At 56.8% G+C, this 24,247-nt stretch overlaps 1 protein-coding gene across 3 annotated transcripts in view; it reads right to left on the reverse strand.

Moving 5' to 3' along the window:
- The window catches only part of LOC120391359 (A.superbus venom factor 1-like), a 45,680-nt gene continuing 21,433 nt past the window's right edge, over window positions 1–24,247 (reverse strand). The window contains exons 22-41 of one of the 3 annotated variants that reach the window (XM_039514931.1): window positions 24,062–24,128; window positions 23,355–23,444; window positions 21,685–21,888; window positions 20,464–20,539; window positions 19,474–19,633; window positions 19,207–19,302; window positions 18,555–18,705; window positions 17,615–17,778; window positions 15,014–15,172; window positions 14,643–14,702; window positions 14,175–14,265; window positions 11,311–11,362; window positions 10,624–10,711; window positions 9,824–9,913; window positions 6,780–6,885; window positions 5,362–5,451; window positions 4,555–4,644; window positions 3,457–3,540; window positions 937–1,072; window positions 1–567 (exon numbers count right to left, since the gene is read on the reverse strand). In XM_039514931.1, the coding sequence (XP_039370865.1) occupies window positions 426–567; window positions 937–1,072; window positions 3,457–3,540; window positions 4,555–4,644; window positions 5,362–5,451; window positions 6,780–6,885; window positions 9,824–9,913; window positions 10,624–10,711; window positions 11,311–11,362; window positions 14,175–14,265; window positions 14,643–14,702; window positions 15,014–15,172; window positions 17,615–17,778; window positions 18,555–18,705; window positions 19,207–19,302; window positions 19,474–19,633; window positions 20,464–20,539; window positions 21,685–21,888; window positions 23,355–23,444; window positions 24,062–24,128 (2,196 nt within the window). In that variant the 3' untranslated portion in view covers window positions 1–425. Of the gene's footprint in view, window positions 568–936; window positions 1,073–3,456; window positions 3,541–4,379; window positions 4,502–4,554; window positions 4,645–5,361; window positions 5,452–6,779; window positions 6,886–7,069; window positions 7,548–9,823; window positions 9,914–10,623; window positions 10,712–11,310; window positions 11,363–14,174; window positions 14,266–14,642; window positions 14,703–15,013; window positions 15,173–17,614; window positions 17,779–18,554; window positions 18,706–19,206; window positions 19,303–19,473; window positions 19,634–20,463; window positions 20,540–21,684; window positions 21,889–23,354; window positions 23,445–24,061; window positions 24,129–24,247 lie in introns of those variants that run through there. The other 2 variants (XR_005591277.1, XM_039514932.1) reach the window with 2 other exon arrangements.

A 24,247-nucleotide genomic window follows, 5' to 3' on the forward strand; every position in this document is an offset into this window, starting at 1 on the left:
TCAGAGTTGGGGACAACCCTCACACGGAACGGTTCCGTGCTCTGTCCTCTGTGTCCAGAGAGCTTGGATCAGTGTCTCTAGAAATTGCAGAGCAGGGCGTATTACAAGGATCAATAGAGGGTTATGGAAAACAGCAGTGTCATGAGCGCTCTGTGTGTGTCCACTGCTGCCCTCTACTGGATGGAATTTGAACTGCATAGCTGTGTGTCAAGCCCTATGCTATGAGCAGCTGAAGGAGATTCTCCTGCAGATCCAGAGGTAGGGGACTGCATGCAGAAGGGTATGAGTCCTACCCCTGCTGCTGTGAAATGTATAGAGAGTCTGCCGTGACTCCAATTTACACTATAGATGGGGTTATGAGGGAGATCGCCCCATAGAAAGGGGGACAGCTGGTGGTGACATTCCTGGGTCCTCTTCTTCTCGGTCTATGAAGGGCAGCCGTTTGTCACCATGTGCTGGGCAAACGCCTCCAGCCCCTTGCAGAGGGCCTGGAAATGTCCCTGCTGGCATTCCAGGGGGTTTGGCCACAGCTCAACCCAGGAGCCGCTCCCGAGCAAGTACGCCATCCTGGGAGAGAGAGCAGGAGGAAACGTTAACGCAGCCCTTGGGGGGCGAGGGGGTGACCCTGCATGTCCAGGGTACAGCCTGGCAGAGATCACAGGGCACTAAGGAGAACCACCCCCCGTTGTTAGTATGGGAGCACTTGGCTCAGGGTCCCGCCATGGCCGGCTGCGGCGCAGAACGTCCCTGCCCCAAACAGCTCACGAACTGAGGCACAGAGATGAAGTGACTTACCCAAGATCACAGGGGGTCAGCGGCAGAGCTGGGAATTGAACCCACTTCTCCTGAGTCCCAGCCTACTGCATTAACCACCAGCCCAACCCTTCCCCCTCCTCATAAACCTCCTGCCTCTCCAGGAGCCTGCTGGAGACTCACTCGGTCTTCAGGTCCCACAGGTCACTGCTGAGGCCCCAGATCAAGTAGCTCCTGTTCTCCAGCAGGTTCAGCGTCGCCTGGCAAGCCACTGGGCTGATAAATCGACGGGTCTTCCCCTGGACGCTTTGCTCTGTCCCTTTAAAAAAAAAAAAAAGCCAGCGATGCCCTATGAGCATGGGGAGCAGAATGATCGCTGGTGACAGATCAGCGAACAGGAGCCAAACCCATTGCAGAAGAGTCTAATCTCAGTTAAACAGGTGCCAATCCAGAGTGACTCTTGATTTCAAAGGGGTCTCTTTTAGTTTGACATGTGCTCAGAATCTGTCTCCATGGGGTCGCTCTGGATTGATATTTGGAGGATAGGTCCATCAATGGCTGTTAGCCAAGATGATCAGGGATGCAACCTTATGCTCTGACTGCCAGAAGCTGGGCGTGGACAACAGGGGATGGACCACTCAATGATTCATTCCCTCTGAAGCACCTGGCATTGGTCAGTGTCAGAAGATAGGATATTGTGCTAGATGGACCACTGGTCTGACCCAGTATGGCTCAGGTTTTATGACATCAGGGCAGGTGTGCTCAAAATCCCTGTCAATAGAGTTGCTCTGGATTTATGCTGGTGTAAATGAGATCAGAACCTGGACTCCTCTGTCTTGTTGGAAAAGGCCTCCCATGGTCACATCTGGGACTGGAATATTGAGATTTTTTGGTTAGAAAATTATTTTATTTTCTACTAGAACATTTGGAAAAGTCAAGATCAGAATGGAAGAGTTTGATTTGATCGCAAAGGAACGTTTCTGCTGACCTGAATCAAAATTTCATTTAGCAGGAAGTTTCGATTTTTGGCTTTGTTCTGATCTTTGTTCCAAAGACAGCTTTTAGAAATATCGGCCTCTCCTGAGGAGCCCTTGGTAGGCTCAGGGTGCGGGGAGCTGTTATGAGACTACCAAGGTCGAAGCTGACAGCTAAAAGCCACCGGGGGGAATGCGGAGGCAGTGCCCACCCTGGGGATAACTGGAGCATTGATTGATCAGTCTGGAGCGTTTTCTAGCGCGACGTGCTCTCGGGGACTGTATTTCACAACGTCTCTGATGACGTGATGGGCATTGGTAGAGCTGACGGGGGGAACACAGGGCTGGAATAGCAGGGGGGCTGTGGGATGGGATTAAGGCGCATCAGCAGAGCTAGTTAGGGGGAAGCCGAGGTGTGGCATGGCCAGTACCGGGTTTACAATGACGCTGGGCTCACACTCAGAGGGGGCCCTGGCACCCGGACCATGGCCCCGCCCACCACTTGCTCCTCTCCGCCCTCCTCCCCTCCCCAGTATGGCTGAGCAGGGGTGGGGCCTCAGTGGGAAGGGGCGGAGCCTCGGGGTGGAGCAGGGGACAGGGCCAAGGTCTGGGTGCCAGGGCCCACAAAAGATTCATCCGGCCCTGGGGATAGCAGGGGGTCTAAGGCACACGACTGATAGTGAAAGGGGAGCCCAGGGCTGGGCTAGCAGGGGGCTGGGGGTCAGGATGGAGGGGCACTGGCAGAGCTGGAGTGGGGGAAGCCCAGGGCTGAGCTAGCAGGGGGCTGGGGGTCAGGATGGAGGGGCACTGGCAGCGCTGGTGGGGGGGAAGCCCAGGGCTGAGCTAGCAGGGGGCTGGGGGTCAGGATGGAGGGGCACTGGCAGAGCTGGAGTGGGGGAAGCCCAGGGCTGGGCTAGCAGGGGGCTGGGGGTCAGGATGGAGGGGCACTGGCAGAGCTGGGTGGGGGGAGCCCAGGGCTGGGCTAGCAGGGGGCTGGGGGTCAGGATGGAGGGGCACTGGCAGAGCTGGGTGGGGGGAGCCCAGGGCTGGGCTAGCAGGGGGCTGGGGGTCAGGATGGAGGGGCACTGGCAGAGCTGGAGTGGGGGACGCCCAGGGCTGAGCTAGCAGGGGGCTGGGGGTCAGGATGGAGGGGCACTGGCAGAGCTTGGGGGGAAGCCCAGGGCTGGGCTCGCAGGGGCTGAGGGTCAGGATGGAGGGGCACTGGCAGAGCTGGGATGGGGAGCCCAGGGCGGAGCTAGCAGGGGGCTGAGGGTCAGGATGGAGGGTCACTGGCAGAGCTTGGGGGGAAGCCCAGGGCTGGGCTAGCAGGGGCTGGGGTCAGGATGGAGGGGCACTGGCAGAGCTTGGGGGGAAGCCCAGGGCTGGGCTAGCAGGGGGCTGGGGGTCAGGATGGAGGGGCACTGGCAGAGCTGGAGTGGGGGAAGCCCAGGGCTGAGCTAGCAGGGGCTGTGGGTCGGGACTGAGGGGCATCAGCTGCATGGACTGACTTCAGTGGAGCCCTCCTTCACTGTGCGGTTCTCAGCTGGTGCCATGTCCTCCGTCGTTTTCAAGGAGCACTACATTCACCTCCCAGATGTACAGAAATAAAACGCAGGTGAAAAGCCTGAGTGCAGAAGCGGGGGCTGGGGGGGGCAGCATTGCACCCTGTAACGGGGACAGCCTGCACGCAGGGTGAGACGCGGGCAGACGTTCACACAAGGGCCGTTACCTTCCTTAATGACCTGCACGATCCTCATGGTGAAGTAATTGTACATCCCGTTCTGCTCCACCTTCACCAGCTGAGCTTTATAGACTGCGGGAGGAGATGGGAGTCAGAGATCTGTTAAAAGCCCAAAGGGGCCATCGCGACTGTCTAGGCTGATCTACAGAATACAAGCCAGACGCCACGGTGACGGGGGTGCCTGCAGGGGACTGGACTTGATGACCCAGAGGGTCCCTTCCAGATCTGTGTCTTACGGGATGAAAACCTACATAGAATAGAATCAAATCCCACCCATTCGGGCAAAGGGACACCACCAGTCGTCATCTAGAACCCCACTTGCTCAGCGCCTGGCTGCTTCCTAGATCAGTGGGGGCGTGGAATGTAGGGTCCTACATCAGTTGGTCTCAGGCACTAAAGGGGAACCTGCAGGTGGGGGCGGGAATGGGCTTGACCCAGGTTTTCTTGCTGTGTAAAAGGCCTGGGGGAAGATGCGCGATGAATTCAGACTCTTCTTCCCTGCCACCAGAGGCCTCTGTGGTTGCCTGGAGAGCGGATCTCCCAGGCATGGCTGTCTTCAGTCTAACTGGGAAGGGGGAGTGGGTTTTATTCAGACTGTTTAAAACTCAGTGGGTTTTAAATATTTAACTCAAATAGCTGAGCAACAGGTGGGAAAAAACACTTGTTAAAAAAGTTCGACCACCCATTTCAGATAAATAATTGTGCCTAGGTCTTATCATCAGTAGATCTCAAATTAGGTCAGTATCGTTACCCCCATTTTGTAATTGGGGAAACTGAGGCATAGAAGGGCTACAACCTGCCCGAGGTCACCCAGCAGGCCAGAGGCAGGAATAGATCCCAGCTCTGCTGAGTCCCAGCCCAGAGCCCCCATCTCTGTATCATCCAAGGCATGTGGTGGAGTTCACACATACCCCGTTATGTGGCCTGCTTCTTCTCTCCTGCTGCTACGTTCATTGCAGTTATCTCTGCCCGGATCCGGAGTTCGTTGCCGCTGGGATGACTGGCAGATCTCACCCCCAGCTTTGGCCCTCCCCTGGACAACAGCCCATCAGGAGAAATGAAACCAGAACATAGGGCCTGTCTTACCGTAATCCACCCCAGCCTCGCACGCGGCTTCGATGCGGACGGAGATGTCAGCAGGGGGGTGTTTAAATTTCTTGATCAGGCTGCATTTCTCTGGGGACAGAGGCAGACGATCCTAGTGAAGTGGCAGGTTTACAGCCCTTTTCACACCGGGCTTTCGCTGCCCTTTACAGACATGAATGAATTCAGCTTCACAGCCCCCCCCCCCCAGGTGACAGGTGGGTGTCACCCTCATTGCCCAGACGAGGAAGCTGTGGCATAAACAGGACAATGAGTTTGCCCTAGGTCACGTGATGAATCAATGGCAGAGGTGGGAATAGAACCCAGGAGTCCTGACTCCCAGCCCTCCACTGCTCTGACCACTAGTCCCCACTCGCTTCCCAGAGCAGGGAATAGAAACCTGGAGTCCTGACACCCAGGCCTGTGCCCCCTCCATGTGGAAAGGTCCCAGAGGCAGCCAGAGATCAGGGCCTGGCCAAGGAGGAGAGGTCGCTTTGCATGTTATCTCCGTGAAGGCAGGAACTGGAAGCGTCCACAGATTCTCCCCACCAGAGAACCACAGAGGGAGCGTTCTAGGAGCACAGTCTGGACCCAGACCCATTAGATCCCTCAAGCTCGCTCCATGCCGAGGGCTGCAGATCCCTGAGCTGCCACGGGCCGGCACCCGGCAGGGCTAGCGCATTGGTGCTGCATCCCCGGTACTCTCACTGGCCCAAGCCCATGAGGTCAGTTGTGGTTCCAGCCTGTAGCATAGAAGCCGGTGAAGGGACGGAGCAGAGAAATCTTCCCCTCCCTTTGGTCTCCCTTTACCTTCCATGCAACGGCAGGCGTCTTCCTCACACAGCACCTTCAGTAAGCCGCTGCCTTGGGTTGGGTGGTAAAATTTTGTGCAGCGGTTTTCTGAGAGAGAGAGAAAAGGTTTGTTACTCTGGAATCAGAGTCCCCATTGTACACAGACACAGTGAGACACAGACCCCTGTGATCAGGGCCCCCTGGTGCTGGATGCTGCACGAATAGTGAGAGCCAGTCCCTGCCCCAAAGAGCTACGAGCTAAGGACGGGTTATTCTGTCTGGAAAATCTGGCTTTGATTCCCTGGGGAATTGCTTTGTGTACTTTAGGATTTTATCCAGCTGCCCGTCACCATAGTGTCTGGGCATCTTCCGTGTAAAATCACTAGCAAAGTCCTTTGTGAACCTAATGGAATCTCTGACTCTTCTCCCTTTTTGGAGCTAACACTCAGCTGGGGAAGGAGTTCCTGGTTTGAGTTTATTTTTGAGATTTTATTTCTGTTGCCCATCCTGTACTGCCCCCTCCTGGCCTAGTGTGGCACCGCAAGCGCACTCTGCTTCCGTTTCCCTTTAGAACTCCACACACTGCAAAAATGTAGACGTCCAAATTCCCCTGCCCTGGTTCTTTACTAAATACAAATAAACCTGAATGAAAGGATTTTCCCTTAGGGTCAGGGGTTGCACAGCCACCTGCCTTTATGGGGCCTGTATTTCTCCCAGAGCACCTCACCCTTAGGAGAGCTTCTCTAGCAGCACCACCTCGTAATGAAGGGCTTTTATCATGCCCAGGTGCTCGTTAGTCATTTAACTACCCAGGTGGGCTCATTCCCCTTAAATTAGCTCCTCACAGGTCTGGATGCCCTGGTTTAAAGAGGCCAGCAAACTGGTGATCATTTCCTAGGGGGGGGGGGTGTGAAGGTGTTAGGCTTATGGTGGAAAGGCTTTTTCCAGAAAGGAAACTGAGGCACAGAGCAATGAAGTGACTTGTCCAAGGTCACCCAGGGAGTCAGTGGCAAAGGAACCCAGGAGTCCTGACTCCCAGCCCCCACTGCTCTAACCAGAGCCGGGAAGAGAACCCAGGTTTCCCCGAGTCCCAGCCGCAAGACTCGGAAGGCAGCTCAAGAAAAGAGCTGTCACTGTAGCTGAACACTGCCTGAGCTTTAAAGCTGTTTCTGAGGCAGAGCTATTATCCCTATGTTAGGAATGGGGAAACCGAGTCACAAGGTCAAAAGCAGAGCTGGGGCATCAAACGCAGATCTCCTGCCTCACAGGCTCATGCCCCATGCACTGCACTGTCTTGCCTTCCTGAAGAGCCAGGGGGGTGATAAAGCCTGTCCTGATTCGGTAAAGCAGTACAGCAGGGCTCTGTCTGACTGTTCGCTGGGGCCAGCGTGCTTTGCTGGGCACTAACGAGACGAGTGAGTGATGAATGCTCTAACCCAGGGAGTAGTACTCGTACACCGTCACGGCCGCCGGCTGGATCAGACCCACTTCGAAGTGCTGGTGAGCTTTAAACTTCAGACACTCCGTCTCTTTGCTGGACACCTAGGGAGGAAGAGAAAGGCCCTTAGGAGCTGGAATGGCCCAGTCATTGCAGGCAGGAGAGAGCGCCAATAAGGGGGGAAAGGGCCTGATTCCCAGTTGCTCCACTCTGCACTTGGCACAGGGGGCATAAGGGGGTGGAAGGGGCTTTAACCCCCCCCCCCCTTTGTGCTCCCCATATCGTGTGACTGTGCAGGGCCCTAGTGTACATTAGAGCCGCTTCAGGGCTGCTCTGACTAGAGAATAGCCACAGCACAGTGTGTCCATTCATAGAATATCAGGCTTGGAAGGGACCTCAGGAGGTCATCTTCTGGCCAGGTGCCTGATCTGCCCCCTGCACTGGGAACTGGGAGCACGGTGGATGCTGGATCCTTACACAGTTTGGGGAGACTCCCCTCCCCAAATTAGAAAAAATTAGAGGGAACATTGTCCCCCACCCCCAATCAGGGGCTTCTGGGAGCCACCCAAATAGAAATATGGGTCACACTTTGTAATCGAAATCTTGGTCTGAAGGGTTCATGCATGATGAATGGAGGATGTCCCCATATCAGCCAGGAGCAGGATGTGCTGCAGACGGCTCTCAGCAGAAGCTGTTAAGGCTGTGTCTCCACAGCAATTGGGAGGTGTCACCCCCAGCTTGGGTAGCTGCACACGTGAGCTAGTGCCTGAAAACGGAAGCATCATAAGCATGTGCAGGGAGCAGATCAGGCACCTGGCCAGAAGACGACCTCCTGAGGTCCCTTCCAACCATGAGATTCTATGATTCTATGGCCGCAGCCTCACGAGTGACAGCAGCTCAGGCTGGTTACCCAGCTACAGTCTGGTCTGAGATGCGAGGGTGGCTAGGCACCGCAGTCACACTGCGATCTTTAGTGCACTAGCTCGCGGAGCTAGCATGCATCAGTCTACCCGAGCTGGGAATCACACCTTCAGCTGCAGTGTAGACGTACCCAGAGATGGGTTAAGCAACCTACTGATCTGCTGGGCTCCATAACAATTGATTGGCCATTTATCAGTCACTCTCAAGCATTTATTAATCCATTATCAGTCAGACCTTAATATTAAGGGTATGTCTACACTACAAAATTAGGTCGATTTTCTAGAAGTCGATTTTTTTTACAATTCAATTTTATACAGTCTATTGCGTGTGTCCACACTAAGCGCATTAAGTCGGCGGAGTGTGTCCTCACTACCATGGCTAGCATCAACTTACGGAGCGGTGCACTGTGGGTAGCTATCCCACAGTTCCCGCATTCTCCATTGCCCATTGGAATTCTGGGTTAAGCTCTCAATGCCTGATGCGGCGAAAACTTTGTCGCGGGTGGTTTTGGGTACATGTCGTCAGGCCCCCCCGCTCCCATTCCGTGAAAGCAACGGCAGACAATCGTTTTGTGCCTTTTTTCTGGGGTCCTGTCTGCTGGACCCATGCAGCTCCGCTCAGCTGGCAGACCTCGGTGAGGTCGATCAGGGGTGCCTGGACAGACATGGGTATCCTCCTCTTAGAGCACCGAATGGGAGCGACTCCAGGTCATTCTCTTCTTTAAGTTTTGTCTCATGGAGATTCAGTCCTGTCTGGAATATCATGAGCTGGAGGCTTCTGCCTCAGGCTGCTCTCCCAGCCGGCAGCACCGCGCGGTCGCACCTACCCCAGCCTGCCCCTTGCTCCCATGGCTCATGAAGCCTGGACAGTAGCAAGGAGCAGTTCAACTTGTGGAATGGCAAATCCAGAACGAAGGATTGCACTCTATGGGCCACGTTAAGGTTATTTCAGTCCTAGATGGCATTTAGTCCCTATAAAAGGCTTCATGAAAATTTTTCCCTGCCCCTAACAAAAATATTAATTTATCAGAGCAGCTGAAAGGGTAAGGAACCCGGGGCTATAACTTAAAGAGAGCTTCCGTATTATTTAACTCATAATTGATATAATTCAAAGTAAAAATTTCACAGCGCGGTCTGTTCTAAGACTAAAAATGCAGGAGGGGAGTCAGAAAAAGGAACAGTGACCTGCTTCTGCCTGGCTTCAGACCAGGGCTGTTTCGTGTGTTAGGTGAATGTGATAACCACTACACTACAGGACTTTCGTGTGTTAGGTGAACATGATAACCACTACACTACAGGGCTTCTCTTTTTTTGCCACAGACTTTGCCAAATGCACAGGAATGTTTTCTCTAGCTACAGAACCCGCCTAATGCAATGTCTATATCTATGGCCTTCCTGCTCACAAAGCGGTCATGCCCCCGCCCAAGGCTGACACAGCGTGGAGTGCATGTGACACAGCGACCTGGCTCGGGCAGGATTGCTAGCGAGGCATGATAGTTTTGCCGTTAAGCAAACACAGCAATTCTTTCCTGGCCTCTGCCACTCAATGCCTCCATGCATTATGCTGTGCCCAGCCCTATCAGTGCGGGAGGACTGCATGAGCTCGGAAAATATATCATCGTGAGTGCGTTTTTTTCCCCCTTCTAATCTGCGATAACCTCAGGGATGGAGATGATACATTCTGGTGGGATTGCATGGTCACCTGTGCTGCTGAGTTCGCCACGCTGGCCAAACAGAAAATGAAATTCAAAAGTTCCCAGGGTTTTTCCTGTGTACCTGGCTAGTGCATTGGAGTTCAAAGTGCTGTCCAGAGCGGTCACAATGGAGCACTCTGGGATAGCTCCTGGAGGCCAATACCGTCAAATTGTGTCCACATTACCCCAAATTCGACCCAGCGATGTCAATTTGAGCGCTAATCCCCTCGTCAGGGAGGAGTACAGAAATCAATTTTAAGAGCCCTTTAAGTCGACAAAAATGGCTTCGCTGTGTGGATGGGTGCAGGGTTAAATCGCTCTAACGCTGCTAAATTCGACCTAATTTCGTAGTGTAGACCAGGGCTAAATGTGACGGAAAGAAAGAAAGAAAGAAAGAAAGAAAGAAGCGGGGGATGGCCAAGACATACCTTGTCTAGATAGAGGATGAGGGAGCCTCTCTCAGACAGGTCCGTGTCCAGTTCAAACTTGGAGATGTATTTGTCCACACGGTTCGTGAGCTGGGCATGGAAACCAAACGGATCAGCCAGTAGAATCCGCAAGCTGGGTGCCCACTTCGGCCCCCAACTCTGCCAAAGCTTTGGGGGTGCCCAGCTCTGCCCTTCCTGGCTTTGTACCCCCTTCCCCACCCCCTACTATCTGCTTCTTGTTCTCCACTCTGATGCCATGAACAAGGCTTGGCCAACTGACATCCCCAGGGTCTGATTCCTCTTGTGACACCTGGTCAGGGCATCAACACTATGAGTTCTCCTGCGCTTCTCACCCTCTCCGGAAGTGGTTCAACCCTGCCTGGGAGGGACCCCGCATTAGGAACGAGAGGGGAGCACCATCTCCATGGTCCGTCTGACACAGGGGCTGCCAACGAGGGGGCTGGTCCGTGCCAATGACACAGTGACATTCCTGTCCCACTAGGAACCGGGCTGAGAACCCACCAAACAGCCACCAGCTGAGAACAGCTACCGCTGCCCCAAGCTGGGTCGGAGTCTGTGACCAAGGATGACCAAGAGGTGAAAGGCACCAAGCCCCTGAGTCATGACCCAGCCAGCATCAGGAGGTTGTGATGCCCTCCCCAGATTGCTAAGTTTGTGTGTGTGTGATCCTGGCATGGAAGAGTTTAACCCCCCTGCCTGAACCACCACCACCACCACCACTCTTAGCTTGGTCCCAGGGGAGCAGCTGACTTCCCGCATGTTGAGGGGGTGGGGCTCACCCTATCCAAGTCGTCCATGTCCGGAGAGAAGCCAGTGGGCATGGAGACGTCCAGGATGGTCATGGTGGAGTCCACCGCTCCCAGGAACCTGGAGGATGCAGAGAGGATTTGGCTAGGAAAACACCCGCCAGGCAACGAAGCGGATCCCTCTATGGAGGCCACTGGCACTGATGAGTGGACACTGGCTGGACCAAGCCACTGGGGAGGCCGCTACCCAGCAGGCTGTCTCCACGGCCCTTCATGGCTGCCGCAGGAGAGGGGACGCATGGGTCCCAAGCAGCACCAATTCGGGCATCGATGGCTGCCGGACAAACCTCCGTGGGGAGCAGCGGGGTGTGTGGAAAGCATTGCTACAGGGACAGTAACCACTAGAGCCGGGGGGTCTCAAACTTCATTGCATTGCGACCCCCTTCTGACAAGAAAAATTACTACATGACCCCAGGAGGGGGGACTGAAGCCTGAGTCTGCCTGAGCCCCACCACCCGGGGCTTCAGCCCCAGGCCCCAGCAAGTCTAATGCCAGCCCTGGCGACCCCAATAAAACGGGGCTGGTCCGTGACCCACCATTTGAGATCCGCTGCATGAAACGGAGACATGGCCGCACGCCTCAAGCCAGGATCTGACCCACTCCCCACCATTCTAGGGTGGGGAGCGGCTGTGGCGGGGGAGATGGCCGGGGGTGACTCACCGCATGCAGATCTGGATGAACACAGAGTCCAGGGCCCCTTCTGGCTTCTTGGCTGCAAAGACCCAGCAACACAGCAGGGGGGTCACATTCTTGTCTCATCAGGGGTGTCCCCCCTTCCCTCCCCCACCCACCTCCCAGCACATTTAAAAATGGGTCCGGAGAGGAAACGCACCAGGATCGTCCCAAATTTATTCCCAGGGGAGGACTCCCCACTCCTCAGGGATTCCCCCAGCCCACTTACAGACACAGTCACACAAGATGGGTACCAAACTATCCCAGCCTGTTCTACGCTGGTCCTTATCCTGCTCCCATCACCGCCGTGTCTGGGCACCTTCCAGTCACTCATTTAAGCGACATGATTCTCATCTGTCCTGTGTGGTTCCTTGTCTCTCTTTCAGTGCCTCTTTGTCCTTGTTTTGGGAAGTGACTGGGGCCAGACAGTTAAAGGTACGTTGGTGTCTAACTCTCCCTGATTTCAATAGGAGCTAGGAGCCTAAATACCTTTAAATATCTGCCCCTTTGAGAGCCACTGATGAAAAGCACTAGATAAGAGCTACAGGTTATTGCTCTTGTCACATGGGACTTCTCCTCTCTCTTCGAAGTATTTCTCTGGGCCCCATCGTCCTAGTATCTGAGCACTTCACAGTCTGTCCTCCTTGTGGGGGAGGGAAGTCCCATTTCCAGATAGGGAAACTGAGGCACAGAGAGACTATATGACCGGCCCAAAGTCCAACAGGAATCTGTGGCAGAGCAGAATTGAACCGTGGATCCTTGACTAGCCTCCTTCCTCTGAAGGCATCTGTATGGATCTCTATCGAATCCTCCCTTTGGGTAAACAGCCCTAATCTTTTCAATCTCTGATACAGTTTTCCAGCGAAGTGTCAATTGTGACTAGTTGGTTTGCCAAGTGCAGTTGCTTCATTCACGAGAAAAAAAAGGACCTTGTGGTTACTGGCATGCAAATCAGGAGCCCCAGGGTCTAGTCCCAGCTGTGGCAGAGGGGAGAGGTCTAATGGTTCGAGCAGGGGGGCTAGGACTCAAAACTCCTTGCCTCTGGGAGGGGAATGGGGTTTAATGGTCCAGGTGGGGCATAGGAGCCGGGGTTCTAACTCTACTGTGCTGCTGAGTGACCTGTGCCTCAGTTTCCCCGTCTCTAACGTGGCTAACACTTCCCCCACCACACTGGGGCATAGTTAGGTTCTGAGATCAAAGCCTGTAGAGGAAGCAATTTTTCTTTCAGTGGGGAAATTCATCCACACCCCAACCTGCTTCCCCAGCCCCTTGCGGCTCCTGGCTAATCATGAGCCAAGGGGACCATTTCTGGGAGACCCTCTTGCCCAAACGTGGCCTGTGCACCCCGGCTCCAAGCAAGCCCCAAGCAAGCAGCTGGAACCCGGGTCTGAAACAGCCTCAGTCCCAACAGCTTGTGATGCTGTCGGATTGAACCGATGAACGAGAATGCCACTGTTACACAATTGCAACAAGCCTTGTCAAAGCCTGTCATGTGAGGTGTCAATGGAAAGGTGATGATTTGCTAGGTAGGATTGTCCTGTTTATATGCGTGTATTATCTGTGTATCTACAGTTATGACTATTGGCCAGGGACTTGTATCTTACACCTGTGCTGTATTCCTGGGCAACACCCATCAGATAAGATTTACATCAAGGCTAGACAGCTGTGGGGTGATGGCCCATTAAGGACACTTCACTCTAACGATGGGCCACAGGCAATGGCTGCCCCTGTGAATGATCAAACTTCCCGAGGAGGGGTGATCTGCCCATGTGACCCGGACTCCATCTCAGGCCAGTAACTTCATCCCCAGGCACATGGCAGAGGATATAAAAGACCCCTGGGATGGCTTCATTTTGCCACTTTCCTGCCCTGGTTCTCTGGCCTGTGGATTTACAATTAGAAGGAGCATTTTGAACTATGGACTGTTCCCAGAGAGACTTTACAAGCCAGCCGTCTACTCCATCGTTGCTACAGGACTTTGCAATTATTTGTATGTATATGATCTATTAACCATTCTTTTCTTTTCTTTTCTTTTCTTATTAAACCTTTAGTTTTAGTTACTACAGGATTGGCATCGAGATGATTATTGGGTAAAATCCGAGTTATAGATTGACCTGGCTAGGTGGCTTATCTCTTTGGATGAGAAGGACCCTACAACTGGAGGAAATTGGTTTTCAGTAACCACTCATCATAAAGTCTAGTGCCTGGGGGTCAGGGCCGGTGCTACCATTAAGGCGAACTAGGCGGTTGCCTAGGGCGCCAAGATTTGGGGCGCCAGAAAGCAGTGCCCCCAATTTAGTTTTTTACAGTGGTTCCTCCCCGAGCGCGTGGTCGCTGCTCCACTTCTCCCGCCTCCCAGGCTTGCAGCACCAATCAGCTGTTTGGCACCGCAAGCCTGGGAGGAGAATTAGAGCGGAGGGTGGCGTGCTTAGGGAGGAGGCGGAGCAGAGGTGAGCTGGGGTGGGAAGCTGCCGCGGGGGGGCACCTCAGGGCGGCGGGGGGGAGCTGCCGCGAGGGGGAGGGGGCGCAATGTGGAAGTTTTGCCTAGGTCGCGAAACTTCCTTGCACCGGCCCTGCTGGGTGGTGAGCCAAAGCTTTACTTTTCTTACTGGCTTGCTATAATTTCGTGACAGAATAACCACCGGTGTGGGGTGAGTCTGCTCTGTTCTTCACCAGTTTGTCCTGAATCTCAGCTGTGACCCACTGAGGCCTGGTGACAGGGCTCTGTTCCTCAGCCAGCTCGGAAAAGGGGGAAGCTGCATGGAGGTTAACCCCTTTCTCACCGGGGTCTTGCGGCCTGGTACCCCTCAAACCAGTCCCCTCTCCCCCGATCAGGAATCCCAGCTCTTTACCATCAGGCGCCCTTTGCACAGAGACGCTGAAGTCAAACTTCTTGCAGGCTGCCACCCCCTCCGTCAGGGGCGTGTAATAAACCGTCATCACCTGGGAAAGAAAGGGGCGATGAGGGGAGGGATATTAACCAGGCTGCTCCTCCCAGGTGTCTACAGGGAGGGGTCTCGGGGAAAGCCAGGCTGTCGCTGGATTCCCAGGGCCAGATAGAAACGACCAGACCCGAGAGAAGCTCGGGATGGGGGAGAGAGGGATAGAACGAGGGACGTGGCCTCCCCAAATCACATCATTGCCTGGCAGCCCTGCTCAGATCCATCCAGCAGGGGGCAGTGCTGAGATGGGGGGGGGTTGCTGCCCCCTCAGATCCAGGAGGACCCCTGCCAGCTGGGGAAATGGGCTTTCAGAGCCACGTGCTGTACGTCCAGGAGCTCCCTAGGCCGACGGGAGGGTTCTCAGCGGCCCATACGTACCGACAGGGTCCCTTGGCCATGTCCCTTGGCCGAGATGGTGAAGCCGTCGGTCAGCTTGGTCTGTGGGAGTGGATAGGTTAGCGTCCACGTCGTCTGAGACACAAGTGGTTTGTTCCCCGGGCAAGGCTGGGTTTCCAGCCCCCTGCCCATGGCATCCCCTCACCCTAAGGCCCTCCCCCTCCCCGCCTCTTCACACATGGCCCATTTCCCACCCTCCCCGTGGCCTCTCTCCAGGGTGACCGTGCCATCCCCGCCCACGCAGGCGAGCCCGCTGCCATTCCACCGACCCCTCATGCCATTCACCCTCATGTTACCCTCATCCATGTGGGGCGCTCAGCCCACTCCCCCCTCTCCACGCCCCTGGGACTTACCCGCTCCGTCCGGGCCACCATGGCGTTGTCCCTGTTGATCCTCCACAGCAGCGGCCTGCTCCGACCCGGCAGGTTAATGGAAACGTCCAGGGCCATGTCCTTGGTTTCCGACACATCCATCTGGTACTGGGCCAGAGCCTGGAAGACCATGATCGTGGCCTGTCGCGAGAAAGGGGCGCAGGGATGAATACGCAAGGACCCAGAGGAACGCCTAGCAAACCCGGCAGCAAGACCCCTGCAGCCGGGGCGGATGGGGCGCAGGGAGGCTAGAAATCCAGTGGCGGCTCCAGGGAGGCCAGTGGAAGCTACAGCTTTGGGGAGGTGGGTGGGGGTGTGGGCTTTACTCATCAGCTGGTGATTTGCGCTAAAAGGGGCTCAGCCCCCCCTTTACGCCACGGCCACAAAGGGGAACTGTGCTGCTCCGGGGAGCCGTGACTAAGAGCAGGGAGGGGAGTTTTCGGCATTGGTGAGACTGAAACACTGTGCTGGAGGTGCTGGAATGGGGGGGGGGCATGGCCCCCATCACTTTTTACTGGGCAAGCGACAGCAGGGAGGGGGCAGAGAGAAGTGAGTGGGGGGCGGGGTCTTGGGGGGAAGAGGAGGCACAGGAGTGGGGCCTTACGGGGGAGAGGCAGTGCAGGGGTGGGACATCAGGGGAAGGGGCAGTGAGAGGTGGGGCATCGATGGAATAGGGGAGCAAGGGGGGGCTGTGCCTAGTTCTGGTGTGTGCAACAAAGGACGCGGGAATATTGGAGCAGGTAGAAAAGAGCCACAAACATGATTCGAGGGGCTGGAGAAAATGCCTTTAGTGAGACACAGAAGGAGCTGAATCAGCTTCTCAAGAGGTGACGACGACGACAGTGTGTAAAGCACCTTCGTGGGACGGGGAACCCCGGGTTCTAAAGGGTGCTTTGATCTAGTGCAGGAATGCAGAACAAGAACAAGCAATAAGGCCAGACAGGACCATTAGACCATCTAGTCTGACCTGCTGGATTTCACAGGCCAGGGAACGTCAGCCAGTTATCCCGGCATTGAGCCCTATCACTCTGTTAGGCTACAGAAGTCCTTCCTGGAAGATGCTTTACTCATTCTCTGCACTCTGCGACGTGTTCCATGGACTGCTTGCTTTAGTCATTCTCGCCACTGAGCACAGCGGGCTGCCATCATTAGGGACCAGAGTGAACGCAGAATTCTGATGAGCCACAGCAAAAAAAGGAGCAAATAATACTCCATGACCAGCATTAGCTCCTGAGGGTTCAAACACCGCAGTGGGCTAGCCAGGGGCCAACTCCTTTCTCCCACAGCCAAGTCAGACTGTCTGCAGACTCAGGCAGGCAGCGCTGCCTGGGTGACACTTGGCTGGCAGCTTCCATAAAAGGCCAGAAGCTGAGACTCCCTGGCACAATTCTGTGACCATGGGGCAGATTCTGGGGCTTCATGGGATCCGCTGGGCCCTGCTTGCGCATTGTGGGGGTGAGGCCTGACCCAAGAGGCAGGTGTTTCAGACGCAGCCCACCTCAATCCCACCGGCCCAACCAACGTGTTCACTGAGCCACTGGCAAGATTTTAACAAGAGGCTCCCACAGCAGCTGCTCCCTCAGTCTTTGATTAACCCAGGGCGGCCGGGCTGCACTTCCCCGTTGGAACAAAGAACCGTCTGTCTCCCATGCAGAACAAAGAGCTGATAGCAAACCGCCTTGGCAAGGGGGTGTGGGAGGGGCCTTCCTAGGAACTGGGAGGGGTACAGCTAGTGCTGGAGGCTGGCAAGGAATGGGGGGGTGAGACGAAGGCTTTGGAAAGGGGATAATCCTGGGGCGGGGGCATAACCCCTCCTTGGGGAGGAAGGCAAGGCTCTGGAGAGGGCAAAGGCTCTGGAAGGGGGTAACATATCTCCTCGTGGGGAAGGGGGGGTGGGGGGGGAATCCCAAAGGGGATGTATTCTCTCCTAGAGGGAGTGGTGGCAATGGGTCTGAGGGGGGTTAACCTGGGGGGGGCAGGCCCCACACCTCACGTCAATCTGACCATGGGGTTTTAGCAAGGAGCTCCCCAGAGCCCCTTCCCATCACCCGTGACGCTGGCAGCTTGCCCAGAGCTAGAGGAACACACTGAGCACCCCCAGGCTGGGCTTCCGGGAGGGGAATGCTTTGCAAAGGGGGGGGAATCATTGTGCTTTTCAGAGGGGGAAACTGAGGCAGGGAGACGGAACGGTGCGTGTCCAAAGTCGCGGAGCAACACAGTGGAAGAGCTGGGAAGGATCCCAGGCCCCCTGCTCTAACACTAGAGCCCGTCCCCCTCCCAGAGCTGGGAAGGGAACCCAGGAATCCTGGCTCCCAGTCCTATGCCCTATCCGCAGGGCCAGGCCACCCCACTACATAAGCCTCCCTAGGACGTGGCATAGTCGCCCATGGGACAAACAGAAGCCCCAGGCCAGGAGACGTCCCCAGAGATGGGATGATGCCCTGGACCTAGGCAAGATGCTGCAGCCAGCGGCTGGGCTAATTCAGCAGAACCAGCTGCCGGACGGCTCCTCCCCTGCCATTTCTCATGTCACACGTGGGCCACCTCCGGCCTGGGTCGGGGAGCTGCAGTCGTGATATTTACCTGGGTCGAGCCGTAGCCTCCTCCGTAGTACCGCTGCTCTGTCAGCCACCGGACAATGGGCCCTGTCAGCCCCAACCTCTTCTGCTTCAGCAAGGCCAGCAGGGCGTAAGAGGTGGATTCGATGGAGTAGAGACGGGACTGGGGGTCGGCCCAGTGTGTTCCCCCTGCGGAGCAGCGAGGGACCCGCCCCGTCACCTCCACAGCCGGCAGCTAGCTCAGAGTAGCCTGGTGTGTCTGGCAGCGGGCAGGGGTATGGGGCTGGGTGGGTCCGTTGGCCTGATTTTGGGGGCAGGGAGGCAGGATACCAGGTTGGATGGGCCCACTGGTGTGATCTGATGGTGTATTTATGGGGGAGAGACACCAGGCAAGGTGGGGCTACTGGTCTGCTCTGAGGTGCACAGGTGCTGACTCCGTGGGTGTGCCAGGGCTGGAGCACCCCTGGGAAAAAAAGTGGGTGCTTAGCACCCACCAGCCACAGCTGGTCGGCGGCACCCCCGATCAGCTGATCTGAAGCGTTCCCGAACAGCTGATCGGGGGTGCCGCCAAACAGCTGTTTGGTGGCTGGGAGGGGGCAGAGAGCAGCATGCAGCTGGCAGGCGGGCACCTTGGGGAGGGGGCGGAGCAGGGGTGGGGCCTTGGGGGAAGGGGAGGGTGGGGGCAGGGCCCAGGGGCAGAGCGGGGATGGAGCACCCTGGGGAAAAGAAAAACTCAGCACCTGTGTTGAGGTAGCAGGAGGTACCAGGCTAGCCGGGCCCATGGCTCTGACCCAGTGCCGGGCTGGGGGAGATCTCAGCCCAGCTGGGCCCGTGGGTCTGATCCACACAGCAAAGGAGAGGGGGGATCCGAGGCCAGTCAGCCCAATGGCTTGCTCTGGCTCAGCGTCTCTCCTGCTGCCCGGCTGAGACGCAGATGTGGATTCTGGACCCAGAGATTCTCTCACCCGTGGAAAGCGCCATGAGCCTCTCTCCTGCTTCGGATTGGCCTAGCAGCGCCAGCGCATAGGACGTGATGGCCACAGAGTAGGGTTTCTTCAGGTCTTTCACGCGCCTTGCCAAGTAATCTCCAGCCTTCGTGATGCTTCTGCCCAAGCTCTGAAAGGCATCGAGACCCCGGAGCCCACATTAGAGCCCAGAGGGGAGACAGTGTCGACTGGGGAAACTGAGGCACGGGGAGGGGAAGTCATATTTTCCACGGTTAAATGGTGAATCTGCAGCAGAACTAGGAATAGAACCCAGGGGTCCTGACTCCCAATCCCCTGTTCTGACTACTAGACCCCAACTCTCCTCCCACATCATGGGATAGAACCCAGGCTTCCTGATTCCCAACCCTCCTGCTTCAGCTACTAGGCCCCACGAATCCTGACTCCCAGCCCCCTGTCCTGACTACTAGACCCCCACTCTCCTCCCAGATCATCCTGGGATAGAACCCAGGAGTCCTGTTGCCCCATCCCTTCCCACCCCAGAGCTGGGAATAGAACCCAGGAGTCCTGACACCCAGTCCCCTGGTCGCTAGCCTCCAGTCCTACATTCTTGTCACTAGATGAAAAAATGCCACGTGCTAGACTCGATGGCCTCACATGCCGCGTGACTCACCTCTACATACTGCTGACAGATGTCTCTGGCCTCCACCATAGCGATGACAACAAAGGCCGTCAGAGAAGCATCTGGCTCTGAACCTTGGTAGCCTCCCTAGGGAGAGAGAAGCCAGAGGAAAGGCTCCACATCACAGGCCCTATGTGCCCCGTTCCCAGGCGCTGCCCGAACTCAGAACCCGGATCCCGAGCTCCCAAGCTGCTGCTCCATAATGGAGCAAAGCGACACCAGTCCCAGATCCAGCCCCCCTCAGGGCGAGCAGCTCACCACCATCTCCCCGTGGATCACGGGGGCATCCTCCTGGAACGCCCCGTCAGGCTTCTGCTTGTGCAGGATCAGCCACTTCACAGCTCCGCACAGCACCTCGGGGTCGATCGCGATCAGTTCGTAGGCCAGGGCAAAGACCTTCACCACGTAGGCCGTCAGCCTGCCAGGGAGGAAAGGCAGGAGTGAGCGGGGGAGGAGCAGCCAGCCGCCCCGACCCCATATTAATGTGGGTCACTCTTTAAATGAAGAGTACCTTCATAATGGGTTAATATGCCCCGGAGATGAGTCGCATGCCATAGCGATTGCTATCAGCCAGGTATAAGAGCTGGAGACTCGAACAATCTCTTAACCAGTCCTTGCAACAACCATTTGTTAATCGAAACAGTGACCATAAGCTGTCTTATGGCTGAACCTGGAGGCCCCCAACTGAGATCACATCCTACCCCTCGTCACTGTCATGCTAGGCACTGCCCGGGATCCCAACCAAGACTGGGTCCCCACCCACGTCCTAATGGGCACACTGCCCAGACCCTGATTGAGATGGGGTGCTCCATTGTGCCAGGCACTGCACAGACCCCGACCAAGATGGGGGGTCTTCATTGTTTCAGGTGCTGCCCAGACACCAACTGAGATCAGGGCCCCGTTGTGCCGGGTGCTGCACAGACCCAGAGCCAGAGGCAGTCCCTGCTCCAAAGGGCTCACAATCAAACCAGACAAAAGGAACGGCCTTTAACCCCATTTTACTGATGGGGAACCTGAGGGCCAGATTGACAAAGGGATTTGCTCAAGGTCCCACATGAAGTTGTCAGCGAAAGAGACACAATTAAACCCAGGTGTTGTGGGTCCCACTCCAGTCCCCCCATGACAAGGCCAGCAGCCTTCCACCTGCAGGAGACTTTAGCGGAGAGTCTCTGGAGTCAGATGTGTGTTAGAACAACACCTCAGCCCCAGTTCCCCCCAGGTTTCTGCCCCCGGCGCCCCATGCTTTACCAGGTGCTCGCTGGTCTGTTTGTGAAGGCCGCATAGGAGTTATCTCCTTTCCGGTAAGCCAGCTGCTGGGTGTACCCTGAAATCAAGAGACCAGCGATGGGGCCTGAGCTGCAGAAGTTAAGATCTGGATTCCCAGTTTGAGGTGCTCAGCCCAGCTGTACACGCTTTGCTCCTGTAGCTGGGAATGGAACCCAGGAGTCCTGACTCCCAACTCCACTGTTCTAGAACCTATTGAGCTCCACTCCCCTCCCGCAGCTGGGAATGGAACCCAGGAGTCCTGAGGCCCACCCCCGCACTAGTCCAGTCCACTAGTCCCCATTGAGACTCCCAATCCCAACTGACACCACTAGACCCCTTTGTAGCTCTTTCATCTCATGATCTCCCGGGGCTCCTTGCTAGCCAAGGAAAGTACAGATTGCCACAGCATCTCCACCCCCCAGGGATGAGGACCTAGCCACAAATACCCACATTCCCATCCCTGTTGGGTTAGATGCTGCATCTCAGTCTCCCTGACACTGAGCAATACTGCCACAAGGCGACTGATGCTGGGGCAACGCATGTTGTAAGCAGCACAGGCCAGGATGAGTGTGTTACCTCGGTGCTTCCCAGACACTGCTGGCTGCCTATTTGCTTCGGGGCAGACTTTACAGAACGGGGGCTTGATTTCCACTTACATGTGGGCCCCCTCTAGCAGCATGACAAGGTCATAACAGGGAGGGTAACACCCCTGAGATTCCCCTCGTGAAGGGGTGATCCCAGCTGCAGTGCAAGGTCTTGCTCCCAGCTGGCTCCCAGCCTCCTGGTGGAGGGGGCAGATTGTGGGCATAGCCAGAGCATGCTGCACTATGGTTAGTCCCTGATTCCCGTACCAGCGTAAATCAGAGCAGCCCCAAGGCTGCTGTTGCTCACTCCAGGGGCCAGGAAAGGCCCTGCACAGACCTAGAACAAGGAGAGCACCAAGGGGGCTTAAAGCCCTGCCCACTCCGTCCCTGCCCCAAGCACGGGAACTGTGAATCAGGCCCCTGCTTCTAATCCACCAGGTTCCTCAAGGGACTGGGGCCCGGCTCCCTTACAGACCCCGGGCTCCCAGCCAGCTCTGCTCTACTCAGACAAGTCAGCCAGGGCGGCTCAGTGCCCGGGGGCAGGACAGAGCAGCAGGAGCCCCGGCGCTATCGCTCTGTGCCCGGCCCAGCTCCTCCTCCTACCCAGAGAGAGATTCACCTCGAGTGATGAACTTGATGGCCTCCGCCCTGCGATCCACCCCGAGCCTCTCCCATTGCCGGCTGCTGTCCAGGTAGTGGGTGGCGATGACAGCGGGGGTCATGCCGATCATGTTCTGTTCCCCGCAGCCCGCCGGGACCTGGATCAGGTGCTTCAGGTTGGCGCCGTCGATGGAGTTCTCCACCGTGTCGCCCACGATGTCCCCTGGGCGGGCCGGTCGGAGAGGGTGAGAGCTGGGCAGAGCCTGTCATACCGGGCCCTCCCCACCCAGAACAACCCTTCCCTCCTTTGCCCTGGTGGGCATCAAGCCCCACACCCACCCCTCAAAGCCAGCCCCCTTCTCAGCCGCTTCCCCCCGCAATGCCCCCAGTCCCGCCCCCTCCTCCCATTACCCCCCAACACCAAGTCCAGGCCCCTCCCCACCTTGTTGGGCGCTGTCCCCTCCAACCAGGGGTGCCAGAAGAGGGGGCGCCATGGCCACATCACTTTGTACCGGCCGTAAGGGCGAGCGATGGGGAGGGGACAGACAGGAGTGAGCAGGGGGTGGGGTCTGGGGGGAAAGAGGTGGCGGGGGTGAGGCCTCGGGGGAAAGGGCAGTGTGGGAGGTGGGGGCACAGTTTGGATGCCAGTGGCCCCCCAACTTTTAGGAGCGTTTTAGGGTTGCCAACATGCTAATCTCACAAAACTGAACACCCTCCCAGAGGCCCCGCCCCCTCTCACTACATTCCCCCTCCCTTGGTGGTTCACTGTCCCCCACCCTCACTGTCACTGGGCTGGGGCAGGGAGTTGGGGTGCAGGAGGGGGTGAGGGCTCCAGCTAGGGGTGCGGGCTCTGGGGTGGGGCCGGGAGGAGGGGTTTGGGGTTCAGGAGGGGGCTCCAGCTTTGGGGGGCTCAGGGCTGGGGCAGGGGGTTGAGGCTTGGGGTTGGGGTGTGGGCTTACCCCGGGCGGCTCCCAGTCAGCGAAGCAGGCTCCTTGCCTGTCCTGGCACCACGCTGCGTGTCCCCCGGAAGCAGCCAGCCGGTCCGGCACCTAGATGGGGGGCGGCAGGAGGCTCCGCGCGCTGCTCTCGCCCGCAGGCACCGCCCCCCCAACTCCCATTGGATGTAGTTCCCGGCCAATGGGAATGTGGAGCTGTTGCTCAGGGTGGGCGCAGCGTGCGGAGCCCCGTGGGCCCCCTGCCTAGGAGCCGGACCTGCTGGCTGTTTCCAGGGCACAGTGCGGTGCCAGGACAGGTAAGGACTAGCCTGCCTTAGCCCCGCAACACTGCCGACCGGATTTTTAATGGCCCGGTTGGGAGTGCTGACCGGAGCCGCCAGGGACCCTTTTCGACCAGCCGTTCCAGTCAAAAACCAGACACCTGGTCAGCCTAGAGGGTCTGCCGCTCCTGCCTCCTACCGCTCCTGGACTAATGAGACTGCCCGCCCTTGTAAATCACCTGGCGAGCTACTGGTCAAAGCTAGGGAGTGTTCTCTCTAGCCACGCATGGGGGGATTCGAGGGCTGATCAGAAACTGCCTGAGTGCCCATAGCCGGGCGAAAAAGCCCTTGATCCTGGTGCTAATGGGTTAAAACGTGGTGCATGGGGACCTCTTGCTGCCATCTTCCCTACCCCACTACCAGCTCTCTCCCGCACCCATCTCTGCCTACCCCCCTCCACCCCCAGTCCTTACCCTTCACGCTGACGAAGGTCACTGGCTCCGTGTTGGGCACCACGTTACTCATGTCCACAGGCCCGACTGTCTCCAGCTGCTCCCCAGAGGCTGCAAGGAACACACAGATCACAGAGGGAAGCACCCCCCGAACGTATCAGGGTTGGCGTGGCGAGCAATTGAGACCAGAGCGCCCGGAGCGGCTCTTCTGGGCGGTTACCCAGAGCCCTGCAGTGTCCAAAGAAGGCTCCGAATTTAGGGCATTTTAGGGACAGAGGTTTATCTTCCCGTGTGCAATTTTGGGGCCTCTCACATTGCCATGAAACATACAAGCTGCTTGGGGGCGGGGAGAAGCTGGTTATGGGGGGAACCTTCAGAAACATCTCACCTCCTTAAACTGCTCTCGTTTCATCTGTACTTTGCCCCTAACACTCCTCATGCTACCTGGGTTAGATCCCCAGAGGCACACGTGAGCTAAAGGATTAGCTCCATTAGCTGGCTGCAGTGGTAGGCTGTTACCAGTTGCAGCCCAGCCACTAACGGCCGCCAAATCCCACTCAGCGCAGCACGGTGCCTTGTGACTCTGCGGGGTAGGTGGAACCAGCCCCATAAAGCCACCAGCTCCTCCTGACACGTCTGATAAGCAACCAAATCTCCGGGGAAGGGGGGCGGCGGATTTTGAAGCAGAGCTCAGTCCCACAGGGGGTGACCCCCCCAGCAGGTCCTACCTGAGCCGCGGGCAGCAGGATCCAGCAGGACGCTCTTGATGTTCTTAAAGATTTTCATGCCCTCAGGCTGCAGGAGAGAAAAGCCAGACGGCTCATTGAGGGGGGGCACACTGGGCGAGGCCTCTGCCTAACCCCCCCCCCGATCATCCTTATACCAACCCCCAGCACTGGGAACATTTGAGCACC

Source organism: Mauremys reevesii, linkage group 25 (assembly GCF_016161935.1).
Source record: "Mauremys reevesii isolate NIE-2019 linkage group 25, ASM1616193v1, whole genome shotgun sequence".
Lineage (NCBI taxonomy): Eukaryota > Metazoa > Chordata > Testudines > Geoemydidae > Mauremys > Mauremys reevesii.